Here is a 19656-nt window from a genome sequence, read left to right as displayed (position 1 = left end):
TGTGGTGCCTAGGAACCTTAATTACGGATCAAGACCACGTTGTTCTGTGAGCTGTATGAATGCAACAGATAGGATCCACTGGGTGTTTGTAATTTTAATGCAAGAAAAAAGGCAATATTTGGATGCAGATACGTGGGGGGAATCCAAGGGAACAGTTTTGGTTACTGCAATGACCAAGGCCTTTGCATGTAATCAGCCTTATCGTCGTCACACAGAAGGACTAAACTAATCTAGTTATTCCTCCTACAGGATAGAAAGAGTTAATTCAGTCCTTATTTCTAAAAATAGTTTTCCGGCAAATTTCTTTGCCTTGAGATGATTGCATGGACAGTTTCCTTTGGGGTTGAAACTTAATTCTCTCAATACTTTATAAACGATGTCCAGTTAGATGGAAGGCGCTTGGATTCTGTGGTGATGGGGTCCGATGACACTGAGTTTTTTTTTACTTCTGGTGAGTGACCTTTTCCTGATTCCCCAGTGTCCGCCAGAGTGACCCAGTTCCCCACTGGGGACAGAGCATTCTTGGTGTGTCGTACACCAGTGGCAACGTGCTAGGCTTTCGCCTGCTTAGGGTGCAGAGTCTGGTTAAACTTTGATCTGACGTGCAGCCTTTTTTATCCCTTTTGTTTACAGCAGAGCCTTCCGGATGGGAGGGGTGTGTTTGTGATGGTACCTGTGTTAACGATAAGCCTTTTTCCCTCGCTGGTTTTTGTAAGGTATTAAAATAGAGCTTGTTGCTTAGAGATCAGTGTTTGCTCGCTACAGATACGATATATAAACTGGACCTTAATCATTATCAATCAACTTTTATGATGAAGTAAAATGATTATAGGTGAGGTAGGCATTACTCTTATTTCACAGAAAAGAAAACTAAGTGGAAGTAGGTGACGTGATCTATGCAGGGTTCAAGAAAGAATAAGCAGTGAAGTTGAGGAGAATGCCTGGAGTTCACTGGAAGCGGGATTCCTGCGAGCTGGTGGACGGGGAGAGTCCCCAGCCGAGTCCAGAGCACAAGCCACCCGCCCACAAGTTGGCATCTCAGCTAAGTGAGAGGAATCACAGTCTGAAATGATGAACTACTACTCCTTGTTGCCTATAAAAAAAGGCCTAAACCAACTAGCTCAAATGTGACCGTTTGCATTTTAGATAAGAGAGGCTGATGTGATAAATTCTTAAATCTTCCAAACATTTTAGATAAACCAGAGGTCTGTTTTCTTCATGAGTTAACAGTAGTGTTTCTGTTGACTCTCTGGGATGCCGGATCATGCTGTGATGCAGCACCTTCTGGCATCAAAGCGGTAAGTGAAGTGTAAATGTTGGGGTAGATGGACACAATACGGCATCTCCCCTTGCTCTCCCTCTCTCTCAGTGCTTGGCACCACATGGGAGAAAATAGAACGAGGATCTCTCGCCACCTGCCTCGCTCTGAGCGGGGACAAACGAACTTAGGTTGTGGAGTTGCAGGGTGTGAACAGCTTGTGTTTGTCCTGCACAGAGTCGCCTTACTCTTCAAGAAAAGCTGTCTCATTGCTTTTAAACGGCTGGTCATTTAACATGAAAACTGCTGACTCTTCAAGGACTATTGAAACTCGTAACCTGGGACTATTAGTGAATTATCTCCTGCAGGAGAAGCTACGGTTTAAGTAGGACATAGTTGATGAGAGAATGATGAGTTTTTGTTTCCGTATTTGTACTGCCTTCTGAAGGCTTACTGCAGCTTATCTGGAAAGGGTGCTAGACCCCCGCCTGCCTTGCAGGACTGCCTGAGGACAGGACTCTGCAAGAGCGTACCCTTGCAGATGGCACGCTCTGCAGGCCGGCGCTGGGCAGCAGAGCTCTCCCTCATGTTTGCTGCATTCTCTTTGTTTAGCAATTTCCATCCCTAAGGATTACGAAGAGCTTTTCTCGCATCCTTCTCCTGTCCTAAAGTACTGCTCGGAGGAGTGACACAGGTTATGAACTAAAAATGCTTTAGATAAAGGCAGAACTAAATTGTACTTTCTACGTTTTGGATTCTTTGACATTAACAGGAAGTTGCCCACGAGAGGCTTATATATATATTTTGTATTTTTTCGCTGAGGAAATGCACTTCCCGCCCAGGTTTTGGACAGGAGGAGAATGGACCAGCATGTTGCACAGTGGTTAGAGCTAAAATTTGGTTGGGATACCCGGAGAAGGATGCGTGGAGTTTGTTTTTTGGTTTGTGTAATCTTGCTTTCAGTGGAGCTCTTGCTGTTTCAGCTTGCCATTTGCTCAAGGAATCCCCTGGGACGAAGTAGCTGAGTTAGCAGTGGTTCCAGACAGGTGTTTTTCCCCAGCTGAGCTTGCAAGGTACAGGCTGCTGGCAGGTATAGGCGTGCAGATGTTGTTGAAGCCCATGTCGGATGGCCATCGGCGGTCGAGAGCAGCATTTGGGAAGATGGGCCTTGAGGGTTTTGGCAGGCAATGGCAGAAGGTAGGAGGTGTTTGTCTGAAACTTGTTTACCTGTCCTGGCTGTTAGTGATTTGCCAAGGGGCGTGCGTGCACGCGCGCACGTTCTCCTTTTGGATCTGTACGTACCAGCACGGCACAAATCCATTACCCTCCACAATGAAAGCTTTGGTATTCCGCTTACGTTTAGCTGGAGGGAAAGTAAGAGATTTACTGTCTACCATGGACTGGCACGGAGCAGCTTTTTCTCTCTGATCTGGACTGCAAGTAGTTCAAAAGAGAGAAAAAAATTTAGGAGTGAGAAGAAGAGTTGAGTAAAGTCACGGTGGTGACCTTGGGTAGGCTTACTCGTCTGTGTGCGTCCGTTCTGAAGGGCAAACCCATTCCAGTGTGTTCTCTTGACTCCTGGGTAGAAACTATCCCTGGCAGGGTTTAGTTTATTTATGTGCAAAGCATACGTACGTCGCATGTTGTTCTCAGTGTTGTGGCTCCTGAGCTACCTGGTGTGCTGGAGAGCAGAGCTCCGTGCCCGTTAATTTATCTCCTCCCAGCAGCCAAGTCCCTTCATGCGTCTCCTTCGCTGCCCGAGACCGGGTTGCTTACAGCGGCTGCAGGGTGCGGGAGCTTTTGCCCAGTGGGTGTCTGAACCAGACACTGCCCGTGCTCTTCACTTGAGAATTTTCTTTCAGAGTCTTGTTTAATGGAATGCTTAGCTGTGATTTATCAGGATTTTCCCTGTTGATAGTGGGACGTCCTCCCTACCCTCTTGTTGTAATGCGCTCTCGCTGACTAATTATCACTGAGTCTGTCGCGCGGTTGTTGGAAGTCCATCTTTTTGATCTGCACCTCTTTGTACTAGATGCTGTGGAGACTCTTCGAGGACACCCTCCCAGCCCTGAGAAGCATTAAGGCTGATTTCATGGCGGTCTACAATGGCCGTTTTCCAGAAAATCATGCAGCTTTGCAAAAATGTTAATATCTGTGCAAAGCAGATGAAATACAGAACCCTTACCTCGTCACAGAGTAGTATTGTACGAGAAGGGTGAGGGCACTGGGTAGTGTTTCCTGGCCTTGACCCTCGGATGCGTGTTTGCTGCTTGACTTGTGTTTTTCCCTTCTTTTTCACCAAGGATCTCATTCTCCATTCTGGTTCTGTTTCCTCTAGAGAAATATTTCCATACCTGGTTGTAGTGATTGGCCTAGAGAACGTGTTGGTTCTCACCAAGTCGGTCGTCTCGACGCCCGTTGACCTGGAAGTAAAGCTACGCATCGCCCAAGGTACGCAGCCTGCTCTGGAAAAATGTTGAGAGAGAGAAAATTAGGGTAACCGAAGGACGGGGAGGTGGGGAATGATCTTAATTCTGGTCCACGAAGGAATCAAGGACTGTGTGTGTTGAATGTGAATTGGGAATTGTATTCTATTCGTCTTTTTGTACTGTTTTTGATAATTCCAAGAACTAATATAAGCCTGTAATTGTGGGCATTGCTTTTTAAGATTGTCGTCTGAAGCGTTGGCTAAACGAGTTTAAAATTGTGTTAGTAAGGGAGAGCTGTATCTCCTGGTACAGGTATTTAGCACCTTGTCCTTTCGTGTCGTGAATATTGTAAGTGCAGTCCGCAGGTCATAGGAAGTTCTGCTGAGTCTGTGACAAAACTGTCCTCTCTATTATATAAACACTCTGCACCTGCATAAGGATTTGAGTGTGCTCAAACCATGGATAAATGGAGTTTGCAAACTTAAAAGATGTTTCTAAACATCAGGGAAGAGAGATTCTAGAGTGATGCCTAGAAAAATTACCTAGTTTTAAAAATACAAGTGGTTTGTATCCTAGATCGAAAACAGGACTCAAAAACTCAAACTTTACACTGCTGAATCCCTGTATTGCCCTGCGCAGCACCCGCCGACTGCTTAAATCAGGACAGTTTTGTGAGCCGAGAGAGTCATCCTGAGCTCCCTTCGTAGTTGATGATAATCCCGCTGACAAAGACACTGGGAGCCTACAGTCCAATTATTTGACTTAGATATTCCAAATGGGGCAGATGAATTTTAGCCTGCAGGTGCATTTTTGGGCCATTGTCTATAGATGCCTAATTTTAAAGAAGGGAAATCCAGTTCCTTTTTGCTATGCTCCTGTCTGTCCACAAGTGAACAGTCTCATTTGACGGATCTTTGCGTGTTCTTTCTCCAGGCTTGAGCAATGAGAGCTGGTCGATTATGAAGAATATGGCGACAGAGCTTGGGATCATCTTGATCGGGTACTTCACCCTTGTCCCAGCCATCCAGGTGAGCGTGGCTGATGGGTTTGAGTCTGCAGGACGGAGGCTTGTAGGCACTGCAGGAATGCAGTGTGCAGTGTTCTGCTCCCCTCTCTGGCTGGTTGGATTAAGGCTGTTAGTGGAAATACATACACCTATACAATGTGGATCCCTCCGGGAGCTAGCCTTCTCTCCAGCACCTGCCTCTGGCTCCCCAGTCTCCCCAGTCAGGATCCTTCCAGTAGCTGGGCTTACACTTTCAGTTCATCCAGTAGTTGGCCGTGGATCCTTGCTCTCCCCAGTTGCCTTACATGCACGCGTGTGTGCACGTGGGTCTCTTGGTCGCCCCCCAGCCCCCCAGTCCCTCTGGCAGTTGGCCTGGAGCCCCTGGGCCGTCTGGTAACCAGCTCCTCCGGCTCTCTCACTCAGGGACGCACACATACCTGGCTCCCAAGCCACTCGCCCAGCTCACCCACTGCGTGGCCCGATAGTCACTAGTGATCGCACGCTGACATGCGTACTCTGATGCGCTCCAGTTGCTGGTGACCCAGACACATGAGTCCCTGTGCCCCGTGGCCCCCGTTCGAGTTGCTGGTGCTTAGACCCTGCTCGTTCCAGTTGTCGGCACCACAGACACATGGGCTCCTACAGGACACGTGGGTTCGGAGATGCTCTGTCAGAAACTCGTCGCAATGGCTGTCACTCCCGGACTGTGGGGCCGATCGCTTTGCTGCGACAGCCCTGGGAGGAGCAGGGGCTCGTTTCCCTCCCGACCGTCCGTCCATGCTCCTTGTGTTTGTGGAAATGAGCTTTCTATCGCAGAACTTGACGCTGCCCGGTGCCTTTGCGCGGGGACGCCTTTATTCCAACTTAAAAGTGCCTTTTGTGAGCTGGCTAATCCACTTTATAAGCGGATGGAAGAAAAAAAACATCTTAGTGCGGAATGTCTGCTCTGAGATTAGGGTGGACAGCCTGTTTGGGGCTCTGTCACCAGACTGATGAATCTGTAGGTTTATACAACTGTGGATATCGCTGCCTCTGGTTCATGGGTGGGTAAACTGAAAGCTCAAGGTCGAATGATCTGTCAGGGGCCATGCTGTTGGGTCTGTGTAGCGCTGAAAATAGCGTCTTCTGCCTCGCAGTGTGTTACTTTCTCTGCTGCACAGTCTCCTTTTCAGGACTGTGCTTGCTGAGTTGCATCAGGAAGCTGACGCCATTTGATTTCTGATCCTTGACCAAGCAGAGCTTGTGCCTGGTGAGCTACGTGAACAAAAGTACTGCCTAGACAAATCCTCATCGCCAGTTCCACAGCACCTCTGCAGCCAGACGTCAGCCTCTTGTCTCTGGAAGTTTCTAGAAGGCGCAGTCAGCAAGCAAAGGCAGGAGCACCCCAGCATCTACATGGCTGGAGGCTACTCTGGGCGCTCACTGGGTGCTCGCTGGCCACGCGTGACCTGCGGGGAGAGGGGAGGGTTGTGTATATCCTTGCTTTAACACTGGGGAGTCACCAGGAGAGACTGCAGATTAAAGCGCGTTATAATCTAAGAAGATTAAACATCCAGGGTGGACTGGAGCATTCCAGGCTGAACTTGACAGTTCGTGAACCTCTCTCAGTATCCCGGAGGACAGCAAGAGAGGAGCTATAGTAGAATTCCCCAGGCTACAGCCAGCTACCTGTTGTGGCCTAATTTTTTTATTTGAAGCTGATGGCAGAGATTGCTCAGCTCAGCCGCTGGCATGAGCCATCCTTTGGGTCTAAATTGGGCTTGTTCATACGGCCTTTTGGCCTCGGTTTCATTGCTGCGCTGCTTGACCTCAGAAAGTGAAGCTTGACAGTACCTGTGAAGCAAGTGTAGTGCCAGCAGCCCGTCGCGTGGATGCCGCTGGGACAGGGCACTTTCTTTTTGCACTCTGCTATCTCTGTAGCTTGCAGGGTGCACTGATTGCAGGAGATAAAGGAGTGTGGTAAAAGGGACGGGGCAGAGCTGTGTAAGTGTCAGCCGAGCCATGGGAAGAAGTGACACCGTGCCCCCACCCCCGTGTAACCTCTATTAAAGTACTCCTGTTTATTACAGCGTTCTGGCACATGTGGTGACATCCACTCTCTGCTCTCTCTGTGATCCTGTCTTTCCTTGGCTGCTTGCTTTCTCCAGAAGAAGAATCTCGCAGGGATGCTGTCTGTTAGAGACTGACAGCTGCTCTGCTGGAGCCTGGCGTATGTCTCTTATCTCCGTCCCTGCGAGCCAAGGACACTGCACAGATAATGCGCTGTACTCGCCTTGCAGAGTCCAAGGCATCTGGCAGAAAGAGCCAGGCTGCGTGAATCTGGCAGGGACCTTTGCTCCGGGCCGTCAGAGGGAGCAGTGCGGTGCTGGGTCGTTCAGGTGCTGTCTGGCGCAGGGAATAACGGAAGAGGGAGGCATTTCTTTGCTGAAGACTCTCACCTGCCCCAGGGGCTGTAATGGGTCTGTCGTTTTTCTCAGTTACTCCTTGGCAGCCCAGCTCGTTTAGCAGAAGGGAATTTTCTATGTTTTCCGTCGCTCTCCTTGTCCTAAAATAGAGTTTGGCTTCAGATGACAATTGTGCATCCACTTTAAATCCCTCGTAATTGTGAGCAGTACTGAAATCCTCTTGGCGGGCATTGCAGGTGGGTGGAGAGCCCTCTTCTCCCGGCGCAGTGTCACTGTCGATGGTCCTGAGGTGCTGCAGGGCTGCGTGCTGAGCGCTCATCCTGTGCTTCCCATCTCCTCTCCACTGCCTTGTACGCTGAGAGCCCAGTCCTGCGCCCACTGAAATCGCTTTGGGGTTTGCCATAGGGTGTGCAGTATCCAACTATAAGAAGATTTTAGATTTCCAGGGCCAGATGTCTCTAATCCTAAGTGGAGTAAGTAGAGGTATTAACAGAATTAATATCTGCTGTCTGTGGAGCCTGTGTTTGCCGAGGCCTGGGTGAAATCCAGATGGACATTGCTTTCCTTCTGGTTTTCTCCTGGAGAGAGGAACCTGTGTTGTGTTTTCATCCCTCTGCTCCCAAAACCTCCTGTCAGATGTTGGGGAAGGGGCTAAAGAGAAAAACCTGATGAGAACCTGCTTCCTCGTGCTGCTGTCGTGGGGGGGTTTGGGGAGGGGCGGCTGCCTCGGTGCGTTATCTCGTTTCCTATCGCACTGGTTTTGAAATAACAAGCAGTTGACTGCTTATGTTTTGAGAACAGTTGGGACAGGATGGGGGGGCTTCAAGGTTTGTTTAGAGGCTTCGCATAGCCTTTCACGCTCTCTCTTTTCATTTCGCCGTGCTGATATTGGGCTCCAGCCTTATGCAAGAAGCTGGGGCAGACATAGGAAGGAGGGGGACGAAAGAAGTGAATCTCTACGGCCTCTCTCCTTCCCCTTAGGTGGATGTGTCCCGGCTTGGGCTGCAGGTGGTGAGAATGCCAGGCCTGGGGCACCAGCAGGCGGGCAGCGAGTGGCAGGGGGTTTGCCAGCTCAGTTCTGCAAGTGAGGGCCAGAGTCTTTAATCTGTTGTTTAGCCTAAGGTTTTTACTCCTGCTGACGTTCAGCTTTACTGGTCTCTCCATGTTTACTGGATCCTTTTTGGGTCCTGACAGAGATTCGTAGCTCCAAGGGAAACAAAACGCCTCTCAAAAGTACTTTAATTCTATGTTGCTGTGAGGTTTTGAATGTAGTGGGGGAGAGGGGGCGGCACTCAGCACTCATGGGGATTGGGGTGAGAGCGTGCGTTTGTTTTATAGGGATGATCTGGGAGCTGACTGCATTTCTGCGGCTGGACAGAATCTTTTAGTCCTTATTTCTGCAATGGCACCTGCTGGGGAAAGTGGAGCATTACAGCAAGTTTAGGAAACACCAGCTTTTGCAAACGTTGTTTCCCATATACGTGGTGGTTAGAGACCTCTGAGAGTGGGTATGGGACTTTTCTTCCAGGGGCATAGGAATGAAATTTGCCCATCAAATATACATTAACCAAAAGTGTGATTTAAGCAGAAATGGTTTAGCTGGGGCCCTGGAGAATGGCTACAAACAAGTACACAGATGTACAGCGACTACAGTGGTCTGTCTTTGGTTAGAGAGTGATCCAGTTCTGGAGCAACCTGTGTTCCTGGCGGAATTTTAAATCAGGGCTGAGGTTTATTGGTAAAGTGCAGGAAACTGTCGCCGTCGGAGGCTGTTTGGCTTTGTGACTGGAACGCTGAGAGCTCCGGCTGCAGCCCTGCCACGGCTTTGTGAACTGGGAAAACATCCTCTGCTGGTTTTTCCTTCAGGGCTTTGATGTTTTATGGCTAAGAAGTACAAAGAATGCAAACCTGAATAAATATGCTCTTGAGTTCTCACGCGGACTTTTTCTAGCACTAAACTCTCAACCATTACAACATATCAATAATAGGATTTGTCAGTAAAATAGACTCAGGCCGCCACTCTGGGCAAGAGTTTGCTGACTTTCCCTTTTTCTGAAGTTGAAATATTTAGCCTTGTCTCCGCAGCTGCCGTAGCTAATCCGTGTGTCCTGTCTGCAGGAGTTCTGCCTCTTCGCTGTGGTCGGCCTGGTGTCTGACTTCTTTCTGCAGATGTTTTTCTTCACTACCGTGCTGTCCATTGACATTCGCCGTATGGAGGTAAGGAAGGGCCAAGAACACAGGGCTTTTCCTCGGGTCTTCCTTCTCTGCTGTTGTGGAGGGATTAAAGGAAGCACACCCCGTGATTTTCACTCTCTAAACAGAAGAGACTGAGCCGTAAAAGTTCCGGGGCAGTACTTGCTTGGTTACGCATAGGCAGGGGTTAGGGACAGGACGCTTGAGGGGACAAGACACCCTCAGGTGTATAAACGTGCAGATTTGGGGTAAATGGGCTGGAAGGAGACATGGTCATGAACAGATGACCGTGGCCGGGCGAAGAAGAGAGTGTGTGCTGGAGAGAAGCTGGGACAGATTGACTCGAGGGTGAAGGTGGGAATTCAGACGTAGGCACATATCAAAGGTAGCTGACTGTGCACGCATTTCCCTTGAGGGACCTCATCACCACAGCTCTCAGGCGTTTGCTTTTCTCTTGGCAGCTCGCTGATCTGAACAAACGGTTGCCAGCAGAAGCTTGCATGCCCCCAGCGAAGCCTGTCAGCCGCTCTCAGCGCTACGAACGCCAGCCAGCTATGCGACCTGCCACCCCCCACACCATCACCCTGCAGCCGTCGTCTTTCAGGAATCTGCGCCTGCCAAAGAGGCTGCGGGTGATCTACTTCTTCGCCAGGACCCGGCTGGCCCAGAGGCTCATCATGGTATGCCATGTGGTGGTTGTTATCTGGTGCCCCTTCCTGCTGGACGCTAACCCAATCCAAAAGGGCTTCTGGGAGGGGAAAAAAAGCCCAACATTTTCACATGTCCTTGTTCCCCTGCCCCGTGGTAAATACAGTTCAAGAAATACTTCCCAAGAACATCGCTCTGCGTGCATTAGCTCCAGGGCTCTGCTCTTTGCATGATGTTTGGGTGGTAGCAGGTAATTTTCTGATATTTGCTTTGAGACAAAAATCTGCTTTTATATAAGCAGATTTTCAAGGACTGTATGAGTGGAAAGAGATGTTTACAGAGCAGAAAGCATGTTTTGTTCTGCAGATAATGTGGACTAAAGACATGGAGATATTTTGCTACAGTAGAAAGACGAAGGCTTTTCCTTTTGCAGGTGTAACTGCAGCGGTTACAGCAGTTACTGCCCCTACTCGTCTCCCCCATCTCTCTTCTGGGGGTCTATAGTGGAAGCGGGGGAACGCGTGTGTTCCTCGGCTCTACAAACCACAGCCCAGACTTGCTGTCAACTAACACTGATGGCAGTTTAAGTTAAATTAATACACCAGTCTGTGAACCGTGGCTGCTGCAGTAGGTGTTGCAGGGTTCATGAGCCAGAACGTTGAATTAAGCCTTTCTGGCCCTGCTGGAGGGTGGCAGACGTGCTGGTCCCGGCCGCCAGCAAGGAGTCTCTTCCCTGCCGTGCATTTGGGTGGCAAAGTGGGGTTCCCACCATCAGGTAGAGTCTGGCGGCTCACAGAATAGTGGTGTTGAGTGTTTGTGCGTGCTGTGCAACCTCTCCCAGCCCTCTTAGAGGGTAAGTGTCTGCCGGGAGTAAGACCATAACTGCGTGCAGGGCGTACCCGTGGTGGGGATGCTGCTGACGAGGTGCTGGAGGCGGAGCGTGAAGGCCATGTGCTAAACGAGCTTGTCTCCTTGCTCATCGCATGTAGGCTGGGACGGTGATCTGGATTGGAATCCTGGTTTACACGGATCCTGCTGGTCTCCGCACCTACCTCACATCACAGGTCACCGAACAAAGTCCTTTGGGTGAAGCAGGTCTGCCTCCTATGCCTGTTCCTGGAGGGGTCCTGCCTGCTGGCGACCCCAAGATTGATCTCTCAGTCTTCCCATCGGACCCCATACAGCTGTCGGAAAACCAGACGCAGCAGCGTGAGCAGAAGTCAGGGCTGGAGTCCCTGAGCAGGCTGGAGACAAACCAGCACACTTGGGCCCACGGACCAGAGGGCAAAGGGAACGGACAGATGGAGCTTGGAGCTGAAGCAGAGGTTACCTGGGGAGCAGAGGATGAGGAGATTTGGAGGAAGCTTTCCTTCAGACACTGGCCATCACTCTTCAGCTACTACAATATCACTCTGGCCAAAAGGCAAGTGGGCTGGCGTCGAGTGCTGCAGGCACTTTGAATTGCGGAACTGGCCCCAAGCGTTCTTCTTTCTCCTGTCCTTCATCCTTCTGAGTTAGATAATCTATGTTCCACGTGGTTTACTGTAAATGTGTCTTCAGGAGGAGACGATTAAACGGGCCCTCCTGTGTGGTGCAGAGGTACCAAACTCTCCAGGACTGTTTGTCTGAGAATAAGGGTTGTGTTTCTCTCTGTGCCTTTGGGTGTCTGACTTGCTTGCTGTCTTCCTTTGCCCTGGAGGTGACGTTTAGAATTTAGTAAAACAATATATGATCATCTGTAAGTGATGGGGATGGTACATGGGAGGGATAGGACATCTGAGGACATCTCAGGACATCTGAGCTGAAGAAACTTCTTGGTGAGGTCTCCTGGCCTGCAGTGTACAGGCAGCTGGACCGGATCGTTATATCCTTAGTTAAATCTGTGTGATCTATTTGATCTCATCAGTAGTTCATTCCACTGTTGGCTCTTAACCTCTTCCACAGAGTTAAGGGTTAAGACCTGGGAAATATCCTTAGAGAAGAATATTTCAAAAGAGGTCTGTAGTTTAGAATACCTGAAAGTACTGGACTGAAAGTACAGGCTGAGGCCTGCCTTGGCTGCTCGTGAGAAGATGGGCCGGGTAACCTATTAGGATTTTTGTGTCTTTTGCGTTTGTTGTTCCTCAGCTATCCTCATCTTTCCATTCCTTCAGATACATCAGCATCCTTCCAGCGATCCCTGTCACGCTGTACCTGAACCCACAAGAGGCCTTAGAAGTACGGCATCCCCAGGAGGCTAACCGCTACCACCCTTTCTTATCTTCAAGCGGTGGGAAGCTGAATGCTGAAGCTCAGCCCGACCAAGCCTCCTCCAAGCTGCATGGGCACCAGGATGTCACCCTTTACAAGTAAGAGAGTCCTTGACACAGCCTTCTGACCGTGCCTTAACGCCCTTGGAGACACGGGTCGCTCTTTGGCGGTTTGGCCCTTCTCCTGGGGGGAAACCAAAAAAATATTTGTAAAGCTTCAGTGCAAAACCCTGTAATGCTCGGGACGCTCCAGCTCAGCTAGCGCAGCGTTAAATTAATCTCTCCTGGCACTGGTTTTTCCGAGTTCCCTGGCAGGAGATGGTGTGTGCAGCCCAGGTTGTTCGCTCACGTTGCTGGTGGTGGGAGCTGCTTGTCGATATGTATCGATGCCTATGGACAAACGGCCCACAGACTTGATACGTATGCAAGTCTTCGTTATAATCCAGTAGCCGTTGTGCAATTAGCCGTGCATTTTGAAGATTAAGCTCAGACGTATTTTAATTGCATGGTTTGGTGATGCTAAAACTGTTACTCCTGGCACCACACATGATGCATTATGGGGTTTATGGCTGGGTAACAGCAACAGGAGTTCATCTTTGGGAATAAACATAGTGATTCCATAACGCTTTATTGGGTGTTCGATCAAACTCTCATGCAAGCAGGGACCTTCCTTTCCTACGGAGAAGACAGGCTCCCAGCTTGCCCTCTGAATCTGCACTTCTCCTTTGGCTGTGTTGAGCGCACCTTATATTATCCCGAGCCCCATCTAGCGTTTTTCTTAAAGTCTTAGTTGCTATGTATTTTCCTTATTGAAAAGTCCGAAAATCTTGTTAAAATTGACATTTTCCCATTAAGAAACCCCTTTAATTTTCCACAAATCACTATAGCTTGTTGGAAATTTTTCTCGGCTGAAGAATTTAGACCGGCAACATGTGTAATACTTTCACAATATTTTTCAAACTCTATTTGTGGACTAGTAATTGCATCTTTTATCTCACCTTCTTTTTGTCTTTGTGTCTGTTTGTCTCTTCCACCAGGGTGGCTGCTCTGGGTCTGGCCTCGGGCATTATCCTGGTTCTCCTGCTCTTCTGCCTGTACAGAGTGTTCTGCCCCAAGAACTATGGGCAGAACGGGCTCTCTCACAGCAGGAGGAAGAGGGGGGACCTGCCCTGTGACGATTACGGCTACTCCCCGCCTGAGACTGAGATCGTCCCCTTGGTTCTCAGGGGTCACCTCATGGTAGGTCGGACGGCTGCAGTCCTTACAAGAAAGGCGTTTTACTGACTCGCACCACACGTCTTCGGATTTCTTTGTGGTATTTAAATAACACGGGGCACGGAGGACAGACCGGCTGTGCAGCCTTAGCATAATGCAGCTGTGGAGGCTAACAGCTGGGGCGAAGGAGATCGATCAATCTATCTATCTATCTATCTATATGTATATATATATATTAGGATATTGTAGCATGAAGTTTCCTGTAGGACTTTTCCATTTCTTCCTGAGCTCTGAGCTTCTTGCAATTGCTGTTATTACCTCCTCTGTGTAGCCAGCTGTTGGCTTTTGTTGGCTGGGCTGATCCAGCCTTCTTTGCTGAGGTAGCCCTAGATTCCTGATATTTAATGTCTACTGGATCCTTTTTTTCCCTGCTTCCCAAAAGTTAGTGCATAGGTTTGGGCTGTTAAATGTTTCCAGTGCCAAAAGTATCCCTGGGTTTGCACAGAAGTGCGCTGCTGCTCAGTTTGCTCATTTTTCTCGAGGGGAAAGATGTTTCTTCCTATTCTGAGATGAAACAAAGCACTCAGGCACCCAGTCAGATGGAGTTTGAAATGCCAGGCCATGTCTTCCAGAGAAGCTGCGCCTCTGTTCCTGATCCTACCATCTCTTTGGGCCATACTTCGTCAGGGAAAGGGACGGCAGACAGAGTCTGTTTGATTTGCAGCAGTCTAGCGCCCATCTAGGGCTCTGGGCAAAGATGCACTCATGTTCTCAGACTATCCCTAGGTTGCTAAGCCAGCCATGTAGTTTTGACATACAATTTATCACCTATGTCGTTCCTCAGCCGCACGCAAGGTGATTGTCAGAGTCCAGAGGCCTCAGTAGGGCTACGCGCTCAGCTGTGCTTGTTCTTCCTTCCCAGGACATTGAATGTCTGGCTAGCGATGGGATGCTGCTTGTCAGCTGCTGCCTGGTGGGCCAGATCCGCGTGTGGGATGCTCAGACTGGCGACTGCCTCACCATTATTCCCAAGCCGAGGTAAGTGGTGTCAGTACCAAGTCCTTCAGCTGCGGGCAGGTCCCTCCGCAGTCACTGCTCAGCAGCTGGTGCAAACCCCTCTGTAAGAAATCGGCCCTCTCCGACAGGAGGGGTGGGAGGACTGAGCTTTTATTGCTGTGTTTTAGGTTGCGAAGAGACAGCAGCGGCATCTTTGATTACCAGGAAAGCTGGGATCATAGTCCAGATGGCAAGAATGGTCTGGACGACTCTTTTGAGAACAGTCACCAGCTCAAAAGGATGCTCAGCCCTCCCCAGCCTCCGCTTTTCTGCGACCAGCCAGACCTCACGTCTCTCATTGACACAAACTTCTCTGAGCAGGTGAAGGTGGCCGAGTCGGAGACGCGGCTCCGTGCTGTGGGCGGTCGCCAGAAGGAGACCGGGTATGACTTCAGCAGCCTGGTTGGCAAAGTGTACGAAGAGCACAGCACCTCCAACTGCATGAACTTCACCGGCCTCTCAGCCCCGCACGGGCAGGCTGGCTTCTGTGCGGGGAGCAGCAGTCCCCGCTCCATGGGCTGCGGGAGCGAGGAGGGAGGCTGCAGCGGCCGCAGAAGGAGCCTGGGGGATGAGTCTTTTACGGGATTTGACAAATCGTCACCGCTTCCTACCTGGGGAGGAGACTTGGAGAGCTCTGTCTGGAGCCTGGACCTGCAAGGGAACCTGATTGTGGCCGGCCGGAGCAACGGGAAGCTGGAGGTGAGGAGCGAGGCTCGCCGCCAGCCCAGGCACTGGCTGAGCTGCCAGCGGCTCTTTAAGACTGACGCAGCTTAAAGATTGCCGTGTCATTGAGCGGTGTTACTGGTCAGTCATGAAATAAGGTAAAATTAATCGGAATTCTATAGGAATGATACGGGTTTTGAAGCAAATTTTAATTGGAAATTTTAAATCTCCAATGAGAAACTTTCAGAATTAGTTTAATTTCATTTTTGGAAATGAAGTCAGAATTTTTCCTTCAAAATAAATGTGGGGTTTTTTTTTAAACAAACACATTTTGAAATAAAATTTTTAATGATTTTTGACCTCTGCTCCACGTGGGCAGCTCTCATTCTTCCCAGCAAAGACAGAGGCAGGCCACTCCATTGTTTTTCTTTGTCCTTTAAATACGCTTTTGAGCTCAGGTACCTGACGTTGCTTCAAAATCCGGAGCACTTTGTGCTCAGAACAGGGCAGATGTGGGGCTTCCAGGAGCGAAGAGGGGTGCTGCAGAGCTGGGGACGTGCAGCAGGAGCCCGTGCTGCCGCAGGGCGCGTGTGGCGCGCGGGGCTAGCGTTCGTTGTGACCCCAGTAAGAAAGGCATGCAGATTGTGAAGTATTGATTAAAATACCATTCATTGGCAGTAACAGTAGAAGAAAAAAGAGGATAGCGTGATCTTACGTCCCTCCCGTTGTGGGGAGCCCCGTGTTGTGCAACGCTGGACAGACCTCCAGTCCCAGCACACCACACCGTGCGGGTCGTGTCCCTGGCGAGAGGTCGGCCAGCGCTGTGGTCCTCAGAGCTCTTAGGGCATTTTCTTCAGAGAAAGGAATTCAATTCATCATTTCTGCTGTCAAACAAAAGGATGTTCACTTGAGAACTTGCTGCTTTGCTTTAAGATAGAAGGATATCGATGATGGTAATCACCAGTGCCAAGGGAGCTGCCTCCAGGCTCCTTCGTTAAGATCGGACAGCTGGGGGCAGGGGATATATGCGGCACAGCACAGGTTAGCTCCTCTGTGGATCACCGACTGCTCGATCTGCGAGGGTCGGGATCACAGCATTAACCCCTTCTCCGTCCAGGTTTGGGATGCTATCGAGGGGACCCTCCGCAGCAGTAACGATGAAGGTCAATCTGGCATCACAGCGCTCGTCTTCCTGAACAACAGGTAATTGCGTTTGTGCTCGGTGATCTCCGGCGAGGGGAGGAGGACGTGTGCTGTAAGCCAGGACCCCAGCCCTGACCCTCGAGGTCCAGCAGCTCCAGATGGCAGAGGCTCAGCCGGGAAGTCTCTTCCTTCTCACGCGTCCACCTCTCGAGCTGGGCATGTGGAGCGAGCTTTCCTGGGCCCAGGTCTGTTCAGCAGCCAGTTCTTCATACAGATATTCAGTCTTTCTAGTAGGTGAATATCCAGAATAATTCAGGGCTGGGAGATGGGGCTGTGTGCTGGTATTCAGGAGGCATTGTCACCTGCCAGTTTATTCTCTGGTCTGAGCTTAATATAATTTCCGAGCCCCTTCCTTGCAATCAGGAGTGCCTCCTCACAGGGGGAGCCTGCGTGCTTTGTGCTCTGCCTCGGAAGGCGTCTGGTCTCAGGGCTCCTCGCCCTGTGGGAGCGGGGAAGGGCCGCTCCTCACGTCCTTGCGTTTCTCCCTCAGGATCGTCGCTGCCCGGTTGAACGGCTCTTTAGATTTCTTTTCACTGGAGACACACACGTCCTTGAACCACCTGCAGTTCCGAGGTAAGCAAGCGTCCCAGCATGCTGGGCGCCGCTCTGAGCTCCACCAAGCCCTTTCCTCTTCCCTCGCCTTCTTGCAGCTGACTCTTCCTCGCACCCGCTTCATAAGCTCTTGTAATAATGCTCCTCTCAAAGCACCCTGTGCTGCAGGGTGCCGAACCAGCTGGTGCGGAGAGGCGAGGAGTACTTTGGGAATTCCCTGGGCAGGGAGAGCGTCTCGAGTGCTGGTTTTCTCCAGTGCGGAGGCTGAGGCATGTGTTCCAGGGTCAGCTCTGCCCCGTACCTCTTTTCTCTCCCACTTCTCACTTATTTTCTCCTTCAGCAAGGGCTGTTCTCACTTGTTTGCACACCACGTAGCCCCGCACAACCACAATACAGCTTGGGGCCTCGGCGCAACCACGACACGCACAAAACTCATGTGTGGTGCTAACTGGTTTGCAGTGCAGTGGCTCCTTTGGTTCTGGAGCGGCCTGGAGGGGAGAGAAGCCCTGGCCTTGCTCCGGGAGAATGGTTGCATTCCTGGGGGGATGCTCTGGGATCCGCAAGCTGTAGGTCTGGAAGCGGAGCAGGCTCTGCAGGAAAGGACTGGCTGTGGAAATGATGTTTCCCCGTAGGGCGCAGAGACTCTTGTGCCCCGCTCTCTGTTCTGCCTCTCTGATGAGGGCGACCGCAGCGCTCTTGGGCTTCAGGGACCTCAGTCTTGCAGACTTACCGTGTAGGGGCCACTGGTCTGTAGAAGGGAGTTCTGCTGCTGAGGACCCTGTTGGAGACCCTCGCTGCGGTTGTTCCTGAGCGCTGAGCGGCTGTAGCTTCTGTTGGTGTCAGCCAGACTGCTGAATGTTTGGCTCTTTGGAGGACCAGGTTCAAATTCCTTCAAGTTCAGCATCCAGGCATCCCTGATATCCCACCGTTTCTGGATGATATTAGTTCTTGGAGTGTAAGGCTGTGTCTGCTCCACTGAGGACTTTACCTGCGCGTCTCTCTGCAGGAGCCCCGAGCAGAAGCAGCATCCCGTCCTCCCCTGTGTTCAGCAGCAACGACATCATCGTGTGTCAGCTCACCCACACCGTGTCCTGCGCCCACCAGAAGCCGATCACGGCGCTGAAGGCTGCGGCTGGACGGCTGGTCACCGGGAGCCAGGACCACACTCTGAGAGTAAGGCGTCCTCGGCTGCAGTCTGCGGCCGCTGCTGCCCTGTAACGGGTGGGGTGCGGGTGCTCATCCGTCCTGCGGTTGTTGTGGGACGTCAGCTTGGCTCGTACGTGGGCGGGGGGGCAAAGCTGACGTGTGTACACGCACAAAGGTGGGCGAGAGTTTGGGGTGGGGTGGTTGGAGTCCAATCCAGTGCATTCCTGAAGCTCCCCGTGTTGTGTTCGTCTGCCTGGATGGGGCTCCTCGGGGGAGGCAGAAGGCCAGAGCCCTGTGAGAGGTGTCTTACTAAGCAGAGCGTGAGATCCTCCTGCCTTAGAGATGGGCGACTTCACGAACAGCAAAGTGTGGGTTCTGGGGTGCCCCCTGTCTTAACCATAGAATCATCATTTGGGTTGGAAAAGCTCTTTAATACCATTGAGTCCAACCATTAACCTGTCACTGCCAAGGCCACCACTAAACCATGTCCCCAAGCACCACATCTCCCCGGCTTTTCAATCCCTCCAGGGGTGGGGACTCAGCCCCTGCCCTGGGCAGCCTGGGCCAGGGCCTGACAGCCCTTTCGGGGAAGGGATTTTTCCTAATATCCAATTAATTAATTAATTAATCCAAGTCTTCCCCTTGTCACTTCCGTCAGCAGCTGTCCCCTTCAGCTGTGCACGTCGCCTCCCTGCCCTGTCGCTGCCCGACAGGCATTACCCTCTTCCCCTGCCCTTGGCAGCAGCATCCAGTGACCTCGCTGCCCTGAATCGCTGACGGGCTCTGACTCTGCCATGCGAGGGGGATGGCAGCAAGGAAAATAAAGTGAGATCTGTTGCTTCGTTAGCAAGAGGGATGAGGCTCAGGTGGGAGCGTTCTGCAGCACGGCTGCCCCACGGACACTCACGTCTGCCCCTTCTGCCCTGCAGGTGTTCCGGCTCGAAGACTCGTGCTGTTTGTTCACACTGCAGGGTCACTCAGGCGCAATCACAGCGGTGTACATCGATCAGGTAGCGTGCGGCTGGGCCTGCACCGGGAAGAAGGTCCTTGATATATGGCTGCTGAGCCACTGCTTCAGCCAGAGGGACCCAGCTGGGACTCTCTTCTGGTTTGCACGTGGAGAAGTTGATGTGTGCTTCTCTGAGGACGCAGAGGGTTCGCTGGCCGCTGTAACGGCGTGCTCACTGTGTGCCTTACAAGCTGAACCATTATTTTTCCATCCAGCTAACCGCGAGCTCAGCACTCCCTTTCCCTGGAGGCGGTTTGTCTCCCTGCCCTGTTTGGAGCAGGAAAGCCCCATTCCCACTGTACCCGTGCTGCCGGCTCACCTGTTCTGAACACAGCTCTGGAGCCAGGGAGCCTCTGACGGCAGAGCTGGGAGCAGGGGCTGACACTGGCCTGGGAAACGTTCCCTGCGCTGTGAAGGCCTGCCCTCCTGGGGACCGGCTGGCTCCCGCGAGAGGCAGCGTAGGCTTAGCTGAGCGGGTGCCTGGCCTGCGGGGCCAGGGCTGGAGAGGGGAGCGAGGCTAACGAGCGTGCCCTGCTCTGGGGTGACCCCCAGGGAGGCTTTGCGGGCTGGCTCCCCTGGGAAAGGAGGAGAGCCACACCCGTGTGCTTTCCAGCGCTGTTTAAC

General features: G+C 51.3%; 1 protein-coding gene across 10 annotated transcripts in view; it reads left to right on the top strand.

Moving 5' to 3' along the window:
* The window catches only part of SCAP (SREBF chaperone), a 67954-nt gene that overhangs the window by 46279 nt on the left and 2019 nt on the right, over window positions 1-19656 (top strand). For all 10 annotated transcript variants that reach the window (XM_087732588.1, XM_087732615.1, XM_087732573.1 and 7 more), the window contains 13 exons: window positions 3597-3709; window positions 4621-4715; window positions 9217-9315; window positions 9753-9971; window positions 10929-11362; window positions 12093-12287; window positions 13226-13427; window positions 14326-14441; window positions 14588-15158; window positions 16240-16325; window positions 16816-16898; window positions 17884-18050; window positions 18953-19033. In XM_087732588.1, the coding sequence (XP_087588714.1) occupies window positions 3597-3709; window positions 4621-4715; window positions 9217-9315; window positions 9753-9971; window positions 10929-11362; window positions 12093-12287; window positions 13226-13427; window positions 14326-14441; window positions 14588-15158; window positions 16240-16325; window positions 16816-16898; window positions 17884-18050; window positions 18953-19033 (2461 nt within the window). The remainder of the gene's footprint in view (window positions 1-3596; window positions 3710-4620; window positions 4716-9216; window positions 9316-9752; window positions 9972-10928; window positions 11363-12092; window positions 12288-13225; window positions 13428-14325; window positions 14442-14587; window positions 15159-16239; window positions 16326-16815; window positions 16899-17883; window positions 18051-18952; window positions 19034-19656) is intronic.

The sequence above is a fragment of the Nipponia nippon genome, unplaced genomic scaffold, assembly GCF_047370975.1.
Source record: "Nipponia nippon isolate SJK-2023a ecotype South Korea unplaced genomic scaffold, ASM4737097v1 scaffold_1, whole genome shotgun sequence".
Lineage (NCBI taxonomy): Eukaryota > Metazoa > Chordata > Aves > Pelecaniformes > Threskiornithidae > Nipponia > Nipponia nippon.
This window is presented reverse-complemented; position numbering and strand designations above follow the sequence as displayed.